At 49.5% G+C, this 9,686-nt stretch overlaps 1 protein-coding gene across 1 annotated transcript in view; it reads left to right on the top strand.

Annotated features, from left to right (window-relative positions):
• The window catches only part of LOC101651317 (sacsin), a gene marked incomplete at both ends in the record, with an annotated part of 19,838 nt that overhangs the window by 8,850 nt on the left and 1,302 nt on the right, over nucleotides 1-9,686 (top strand). The window contains 4 exons of the mRNA XM_004714847.3: nucleotides 218-305; nucleotides 1,704-1,789; nucleotides 6,742-6,853; nucleotides 7,935-8,081. Coding sequence (XP_004714904.3) covers nucleotides 218-305; nucleotides 1,704-1,789; nucleotides 6,742-6,853; nucleotides 7,935-8,081 — 433 coding nt within the window. The remainder of the gene's footprint in view (nucleotides 1-217; nucleotides 306-1,703; nucleotides 1,790-6,741; nucleotides 6,854-7,934; nucleotides 8,082-9,686) is intronic.

The following is a 9,686-nucleotide window of genomic DNA, read 5'->3' as shown; positions in this document are numbered from 1 at the left end:
CTTCTGGAAAACCAGACACTGGAAATGACATGGAGTGGAGTTCTCCTCTGATGTATCTGAGGTGCCACGCATCAGCACCATGCCACTAGCAACTGTGGAGGTGGAGGAGGAGGTGGAGGAGGTGGAGGTGGAGGAGGAGGTGGAGGTGGTGGTGGAGGTGAAATTTAGAAGAACAGGGGCTCTCGAAGCTAATACACTTTCTTTCCTTTTTCCCCAGTTACCTGACTGGACCAAGATTGGAGATCTGGTTTCCAAAGATTGTCATCTCTTTGTCAATCTTCAATCAAAAGGCTTAAAAGGAGGAGGTAGAATATTGATTTTTTTCCATGAGGATTTGTCATTTTTAATTGTATGAAGATTGCGCTTTAGAACTGAACTGAAAGTGAACTAGGGCCTTCAAATATTTGGGGAAAGATTCCTTTATCTTTTGATTCTGTTTTGTCCACGCACTTTTCGCAGCCCATCCCCCTCTCGTATAGCATGGAGACGTGATTAGGGGAAAGTGGAGAACAGGATGTATTAGGGAGGGAAGTGACAAATGAATTCGGCAGGAGCTTAAGGAAACAGGGTCCCATTCGGGGGAAGCATGGGCTCGGGCTTTGTGGATAACTGTACCAAAATCATGCAAGTGTGTCTGTAGTGATGATTTTAATTTTTGAAAGCACAGATTTCTTTTTTACTGAAATGCAGATTTATGTTTTTTGAATCTATGTATCAGAGAAATCGCTTCCCTCCCCACCTGTCCTAGAGGGGCCTGCCAGGAATCTCTAGTGAGGCAACTGGACAGGAGTGAACTGGACAGCCAGAGGGAGGGACTGTGCCCCCTGGCGGTCAGAGCGGTCGGCCTGCGTGGTTGAGTCTAAGGAGGAAGGGGGCGAGGGTCCGAGACAAGGCTGAGTACCTCAGAGCATGATGACCCCGCATGCTGGGATTGGGTGTGAAGAGTGTGATAGTCAGTGCTGTTAGGGGGCGAAGATGAGGCTTTCTGCTCCCGGTAACGATGCTCCAAAGGGGCCGTTCGCTGTCCTGTAGGCTCACGGGGAGTCAGCATTGACCTGAGGTCAGTGGTTTGGGTTTGGGTTTAATAAGGGTTTAAGTGTGAGTAGGAAGGGTAGGGCTGAGTACTGAGGGCAGGATAATGAGCCTCGTGGACTATAGATGGTTCTCTATCAGCAGGGCTGTTGTGTGCCGAGTCGATTTGAACACATGGTGACTCCGTAGGCCAGAGTAGACCTGTCCCATAGCCTGTTCTAGGCTGTTCTTGTTCCAGAAGCAGATGGCTAGCAACATTCTGCTGCAGAGCCACTGGGGGCCGGGGTGGGGACATGGGTGGTAGGTTTGAAAGCCTGACCTTTTAGCTGGCAGCTGAGCCCTTATCCACTGTGCCACTAGGGCTCCTATTTTATCAGCAGGGGCGCCCACGCGATGCCAAATATTGCAGCAATGCCCTCTTTCCCTACCATGCTCTGAGTTTTGCATGAACAGTCTTTATGAATTTTATTCGGCTTCCCATGAACAATCTTAGGGTTTAGTAAAGTTGCCTTCACTTTTCTTCATCGGGTAAAAATTCAGAAAGGGCGCCACAGGGAGCCGTATGGAGCGGCCACAAGTGTGATTATGCCTACGCTGGGGAGCTGGTGCCTGGGGAGGGATGGGCTCTGGGGCTTGTCCCCACGTCTTCTTAACTGTGTGCTCTGTTTCAGGTCGGTTTGGCCAGACAACGCCGCCACTCGTTGATTTTCTCAAGGATATCTTAAGGCGATACCCAGAAGGAGGGCAGATTCTTAAGGTCGGGCGTATGTGTATTCCCGTGTACGTCTGCTTTCTTAAAAAAGAGCAAGACGTCGTCTTGTCTCTTTAGAAGTCTGTGCAGTGTTTTAAGCGTTCACACTTTCAGCTGGTTTTGAGCAACCGCATGTATGTATGTGCAGAGGCAGGCAGCGGACATGTGCGCAGGACCTGGGGCCCAGGGAAGTGCTGAGCTCCACAGGGAGAGTGTCCCCAGGGACAGCTTGTGGGAAACATTTTTCAGAGGACTGGTGGCTTAGGGGGGCTACGCCCTGAGCTGCTAACCATGAGGTCTTCGGTTTGAACTCACCAGCCGCTGCCGACTCCTATGAAGATTCAAAGTCTCAGACACCCAGAGGGGCAGCTCCACCCTCTCAAGTAGGGTTCCTATGACTCGATGGCACAGGATTGGGCAGAGTTTTGTTTTGCCGTGCACGGGGTCCCTATGGGTTAGAACCGACTCAATGACACTTAACAACAACAATAACAACAACAACGGCAGCGAGTTTGGGGGGTTAGACCTGGGACTGCTGGTTGCACGGCTTACTGATTTCAACCCCCCAGCTGGTCCGCCGGAGCAAGGCGAGGCTGCCCACCCCATAAAGATCCCCGGCCTCAAAGGCCCCACGGAGTAGCTCTCCTCCTCCCTATAGGGCCTTTAGGGTTGGACTGGACTCCGTAGCACTGCGTTCAAAGACCAGCCACACCCACAAAGAAACCCAGCCGGAGAAATCCCACTTCCAGAGGCCTCTTTGATTCCCTGGGTTTGGGAGGTTTGTTGAATTTGAGAGGGATTATTAATAGGATGATTATTTTAATTGTTGATTTTATTTCGTATTATATATTCTTTTAGTCTGACTAGACTCATTATCCTAAAAAACAAAACAAAACAAAACAAAAACACAACACACACAAAACCACCCAACGAAGGCGAAAAGTGGAGCAAGCTTGAAAGCGAGCAACGACGGAAGACAGTGCAGTGGATTGGATTTTGTAGCTCAGCCTCGCGAGGCGCCTCCTTAATTACGTGTGAAGTTAGGGCAGTGCTGGCTGCACGCTCCTTCTCAATGGCTTCCTTCCTGTTGACGTGCCTCCAGTGCTTTATCCCTCAGCCCGCTTTCTGGCTCCCAGGGTTTGCTTGTTGCAGCTCTGGTGGCTTAGCGCATGTGAATTGGGCTGTGATCCCCAAGGTCGGCAGTTTGAAACCACCAGCCACTCTGAGGCTCTCTACTCCCTCAAAGAGTTACAATCTTGGACCCTCACAGGGCCAGTACTACCCCGTCCTGTAGCGTCCCCATGAGTGGAAGTGAGCATATGTAAGTTTTCATAGAGCGAGGCTTGGGGCTGCTTAAAGAACCCTGGAAGAAGGAAGAATGACGTCAGCCGTTGTTTCCTGCATGATGTCACTGTTTTCATGCAATGGCTATGCTACTACATAGAGTATGTTTTTCTTTGTGTTTTTTTTTCTTTTTAAAAAAATCGTTTTATCTCTCTAGAGAACCCTGTCTAACACAGGGCCTTTGTGTTATATTCTACAAATAAGAGAGAGAGAGAGAGAGAGAGAGAGAATAAATTTAAGGTTAAGAAAGAGAGTGAGACAAAGAAGGGTCGCAGCCTAAAACCCCATCCAGATTCCTTACCCGTCAGACCTAAACACCGGTCTGAGTGGTTGCAAAAGAAGAACGAGTTCAACAGAAACTGACTCACATTCTTTTGTGGCACACCAGCGAGGGTTTCATTCAAACAAACGAAAAATAGAGGAGCCTGCTGGTTAGTTGATGCATTGGGTTGCTAACCACAAGGTTAGTGGTTCAAATCCACTAGTGGTTCTGTGGGAGAGAGAGGAGGCTGCTCATCCCCTCAGAACTCTGGTCTTGGAAACCCTGGGGAGTAGATGGGTCCATAAGGTCTCCAGCCTGGCTGGGACAGGCACCGATTGAGGGTTGCTGCGCCCTCTAGGGTTGGAATGGTGGCGACGCACTGGAGTCAGATCAGTCGGTCCTTTGAGAACAGGCGCAGGTTGTTCTCAAAGGAAATTTGAGGAAGTTAATTTGAAAACGATTTTTATGTTGACTTTGGAGCCCTGGTGGCGCAGTGGCGATGCGTTGGGCTGCGATCCGCGTGGTCTGCAGCAGCAACGCAGGAGAAAGACTGGCTTTCTACTCCCACCAGTAATTCGAGTCTTAGAGTCTCAGAAACCCACCGGAGGCCTGCTCTGAGTCTGCTTTGGGGCTGTCTTAGGAAAGTGGAGATGGAGGAGTGCGGGCATTCGGATGGGCTGGGTCAAGGGAGGTGAGCAGAATGCAGTGGGAATGGACACTCAGTGGGCGAGACAGGGGGTGTGGGGGCCTGTCAGGTCAGAAGGGAGCGCTCAGAGTTCCCTGAAACGCTCGCCCCAAACTGATGACCCGCTCGGCCCCTTTGCTGGTTGCCCACGTTTGTTTCATGACTGGCTCCCTTTAACCACTGTTCCCTGTGCATTCCAGCGACATTCTCTCGTTGGGGACATAGTAGGAATCTTAGAAGTCAGTTAGACCTAGGCCATCACCTTTCGTGGCCCAGTGCAAATACAATGGCTGATTTTTAAGGATCTTGATAGGTTAGAACGGGCTTCTGAAAATCTTTCAGAAACAGACAGACATGTAATTAGGAAAGACAGGGCTACTGAGAAGGTAGTGGAAGGGTGAGGTCCGAAATCTGATGTCCATTCTGGTAAAGCAGTTGGCGGGATAAAGACTCCCCGGCCCGCCATTGACTCGGCGGCAGTGAGTTTGCCTTTGGTTTTTACGTTAGGAATCCACTGGCTGAACTGAAAGCTGTACTTGATCTCAAAGCAGCTCTTTGTTCCTGTACTGTCCCCTCAGTCATTGCCTCTCAGCAACGCTGGGTCACCTGTGCACGCTGGTCAGGGCTCTAATGTTGCCCTTCACTAGTGTCAGTGTGAGCTCTCCAGTGCTTGCTCACCTCCACAGAGGATTACATGTTGGGCTGCTGTCCGCAAGGTCGGCAGTTTGAACCCACCAGCAACTCCTTGGGAGAAGGATGAGGCTGTTTGCTTCAGTAAAGATTTTATAGCCTCAGAAATCTCAAGTGGCTGTTCTACCCCGTCTGGTAGGGCTGTGAGGAGTCAGCATTGACTTGATGGCAGTGGGTGGACCACCCTTAACTTGGGCTTTGTTCTCTCCCAAGGTTAGAGGTTTATGAGGTAAATGCTGTAGGGTCAACCTACTGAATTTCTAAAGACACTTTTGTTTAAAACATGGCCCTTGGGTTTTCGTTTGTTCTAAGTTGGAGCTCACCCGGGAAGTTATTATCTGTTCACTTTTACTTAGGTAGGTCTAGGAACACTACATGAGATCTCTGAAACTTATTTCAAGTTTTATTATTATTTTTGATGACAGTTTTTTATATATAATTCATATATCATATAGTTGGGTTTTTAACTCTTTTAACAAAGAGTTGTGTAATCATTACCACAATCAACTTTAGAAAATATTTTTCTTTCTTATACTCATTGCTATTAGCTTCTCATTCTCCTTACACCCTAATCTCCCCTGCTGTAACCTTAAGAAACTGAACCCAGCTACTGTCATTATAGATCTATCCTGGACTTCAAATACAGAAAAACGTACAAAACAAAAAGCAAAACAAAACCAAAACAAAAAATGATAACAAAATAAAAACCTCAAATAGAAAAGAAATCAGAAAACATTAAAAACCAGAACAAATTTGAAAGGGCTCAAAAGGGTGCTCAAATCATAAGGTGCTAAATTTTAACCTAACTATACAGTAATACACTTTCCAATGTACTACGTCTGTTAGCAAGGCTATTCGCATCCCTGGTCAATGGTCAGAGGGGATTCACCAGAGGCTTGATCCTGGTGGGGACCCTGCAAATGGATTTGGGGCTTCCACTGCCATCTACAGCCATCTGCAAACTCAGGATTGAGGCTCTACTACCAATCCCTCCTTTGGTCTTAGATGTTATCATAAGTATAGGGTTAACGGTAGGGATTTGCTCTGTCTTCAGAGCCTAGTTGTTGTGGGTGTTCTGACGTGCCATCGACTCAGTTCTGACCCGTAGTGACCCTCTGCACAGCGAAACACCGCTGGCCCTGCACCACCCTCACAATCGTTCCTTTGCTCCAGCCATTGCTGCAGCCACCCTGTCAGTCCTTCTCGTTGAGGACCCTCCTCTTCTACGCCCCTCTGCTTTACCAAACACGCTGTCCTTCTCCAGGGGTGGATCCTCTTGTCCCAGGAGAAGTAAGTTTGCTTAGCTGACGGGCAACCAAGGCCAGGTTGTGATGAGCGCTCACCATTGGGGTACCTGTCACGTGTGCTAAAAGGCTGACATGACAGAACAGTACTTGTCATGGTGGAAGTGGAGTGATTCCTATTGAACAAAGGCTTTGCAAACAGAGATTAAAGCCCCAAGGCCATTACTGTGGAGGGTTCTGGCTCACAGTGGTCCTGCGGATCAGTGCAGACCGGCCCCTGGAGGTTTCTGAGATGGTAAACTTTTACAGGAGCCGATTGCCACACTATTCTCTCCCGTTGCTGCTGGTGGGCTTGGACTGCCGACCCTGTGCTTAGCAGCCCAGCACTTAACCCCGAGTGCACCGGGGCTCCTCCACAGAGAACACGCCAGCTAAAACCCAAAGGAGAATTTCCTCTAAATGGAGCTGGCGAAGAACACATTCTCTGTTCAGCCTTCCACGCGTATGTGTGAGGGGCTTCAAAAAGCTTGTGGAAAGAAGGCATTCAAGGACAGGGCAGTTCTTCCACCGACTTCCTGAAGCCCCTTCATATGTGCTCACCCTGAGGCGACGGAACAGTAGGTTTCCTTTGTGAGGGATCTTTATTTAAACATCATGTCAGTAAAGACAACGCCGGACAGTAGATGACCCTCTTGTTAACCATCTCTGTTGTTTGGTGTGTGTTTGTACTTAGGAATTGATTCAGAATGCAGAAGATGCTGGGGCCACAGAAGTTAAGTTTTTGTACGATGAGACACAGTATGGCACGGAGACGCTGTGGTCGGAAGACATGGTGCAGTACCAGGGTGAGAGCAGCCCAGAACTAGGAGCACGGTTTGCTTTCTGACGAGCACGACCTTTCGTGCTTTAGACTATGCTGGGACAGGACAGTCCACCCGGGTTCGTGGCTCGCTGCCTATCTGCTCAGCTTCATTGTTCAGGTGTTTCTCTTAGCTTTTGATGGTGAAGGCTATTGGTAATTTTAGAAGACAGAGAATAAAAGTTCAAAACACAATAACAAGCAATGTAGCTGTGTGATGCGTCCTGATAGGGATTTAAAGTTTTGTGGAAAAAATGCCATTATCTGTTAATCCAATTTCTCCATGAACTTTCTGAAGCTCCCACGGTGGTGTACAGAACACATCTGCCAAGTCAGCAGCTTTACAGGACCATTCCCCATCATGGTTACCCACTGGGCTGTGACCCTCAAGGTCACCAGGTCAAAGCTACCAGCCACTCCTCTGGAGAGAGATGGAGTTTTCTCCTCCCATAAAGAATTATAGCCTCAGAAAGCCACAGGGACAGTTCTGCCCTGTCCTAGACGGTCACTAGGAGTTGGCATTAAGGCGATGGCAGTGAGTTCTTGTGAATGAGATCCTACCAGTCAAGATGAGCATCGTCTGCCCATCCCAGATACTGTCGGTAGCCCTGTCAGAACATTTGGAAAGTCATCAGAGGCTGGGCTGGTTAAGGTGGGAAGAAAGACTGGCGGAGAGGGGGGAACAGAGAAAAACAGGACATCAATGAGAGCCCTCCCTTACTAGGGGTCCCTAATCTCCAGCTTCTCTCACTAGCCCCCTTAGTGGAGACCAGGGAGGCCGACCGACATAGCCACTGCAGTGGGCTCTGTTGGACCCCAGATCCTGAGATGGCACGACACAGGCCAGGCTTCTCTCATGGCCCCTGCGGTCACCAGGAGCCGGAGCCCCCTCAGCCACATTGTCTAAGGCCGTGAATACTCCGCCCTGGTTTTGTGTTTTCATTTTTATTGGGAACCCCACTCACACCACACCCTTGTCTTCATCCTCCCGGCCGAATCTCGGTGGAGCAGAAGCCTCAGGCCTCCTTGGTTCTGAGCACACCCGCCTGTGCTTTCGCCTTCCACAGGCTCCGCCTTGTATGCTTACAACAATGCCACCTTCACCCCCGAGGACTGGGACGGCATCCAAGAAATAGCCAGGAGCCGGAAAAAGGATGATCCTTTGAAGGTCGGAAGATTTGGAATTGGCTTTAATTCTGTCTACCACATAACAGGTACAGTGCTGTGCTTTTCCGCTTTGCTAGTGAAATGGCATTTCTCTGGTGAACTTCAGAGGGGATGCGATCTTAAAGGCACCGCCCCCAGCTTCTTCTCTCAGCGGCAAGGAGGATGCCCGAGACTTAGTGTGTCTGGGGTTTTCTGAAATCACTGCAGCACCCCATCACGTAGGGCTGAGTGAAGGTCATCACGACCCAGCCAATTGGTGCCGGCTAGTAAGTCATGTTCTGCTAGGTTTAAAACATCATCTTTGGAAATGCCTCGTGAAGAAGCTGGTTTCTCTAAATAAACCTCTCACACGCTTCAGGCAAACTCGTTTCTGAAGATCATCTTGGAGGTATTTTTATGATAATTGGGGTGGGGTGGGTGAAAGGGAACATCAAGACATCAGTAACTGACAGAGACAAGATTTCTGATGCATCTCTGGGTCCCTTCGCTAGTTCTGTCTCTGAAAATCCTGCTCGTAGAATGCGGAGTGTGTTCAAGATGACTGTGGTGGACACTGGTCATCGGAAACTGTGCCCAGTGAAGCCGTCTGTAAGAGGACACGGTTGTTTTTGCACACTCCACACTCTTCGTCCTTATTATGTAGTTCTTTACAGAGACGCTTTCTTTCGTGGAGTTAAATGGCCCTTGTTATGGTTTACGGTTCTAACTCAGGTGACCCTATAATTCATCACCCGAACGGAGACCCTCCTGGGAGTGAATGCGGGCTGCAGGAATAACACGTAGGCACACGCCGCATCTGGCTTGAGGCCAAGGGATGGATGTAGGGTCACCCTGGCTGAGCCGCCCTTTGAGCAAGCCTGCTGCGTTTCCAGGCTGGGGCCCTTCTTTTGGACTTTCGGGGTAGCTCTGCTTCTGTATTTATTACTTCAAAGAGACTAGCGTTGCTTCCTCCCCTGGGCAGTTGATGTGATTTAGCGGAGCCCTGGTGGTGTCGTGCTTACGTTTGGGGCTGTTAACTGCAAGGTCAGCAGTTTGAAACCACCAGTTGCTCCTTCAGAGAAAGATGGGGACTTTTTACTCCCCTGAACAGTTACAGCCTCGGAACTCTCCAGGGCCTGTTCTACCCTGTCTTACAGGGTCAGTATGAGGGGCCAGCAATGGGGATTTCGGCCCCCCCCCCCAGCCCCCACGGCTTTGAAGGGACTGAGGGTGTTTGAAGACAGCCTGGACGCTGCGTCTCCAGGAGGAAGTCAGAGGGGAGACTCACCTGCACCTCATTCCACACCCATAGCGTAGACGTAAACATGACAGTGAACACGGCGGCAGGTATTGTTTTCTCAAATTTTAGAGCAGCTTCCCTTAGCAGGTTTGACTCCAGGGGGACTATGTTACATTAACTTCAGGGGTTTCTGCCCAAAGTCATTCGTACTTCTAGTGGTCAGAGTTCTATTTCCAGAGTTAAAGGGTGTTTTCAGAAAAAGTCTGTGTGCCTGTCATCTGAGGATCACACCGCATTTTGATGTCAGTGAGCATTATTGATCCCCCAGTTGACCCTGGAACAGCCTGGGTTTGTCAACTGGCCGGGGGTCCACAGGGTGGGGGTGAGGCTGCTTTTCTTTTTCTCACAGCTCCTGCCTTCAGCTCCAGTGGGG

The sequence above is a fragment of the Echinops telfairi genome, unplaced genomic scaffold, assembly GCF_000313985.2.
Source record: "Echinops telfairi isolate 266 unplaced genomic scaffold, ASM31398v2 ScPeMD7_2565;HRSCAF=3150, whole genome shotgun sequence".
NCBI lineage: Eukaryota > Metazoa > Chordata > Mammalia > Afrosoricida > Tenrecidae > Echinops > Echinops telfairi.
The sequence above is the reverse complement of the archived record's forward strand: the minus strand, read 5'-3'. Positions and strand labels throughout refer to the sequence as shown.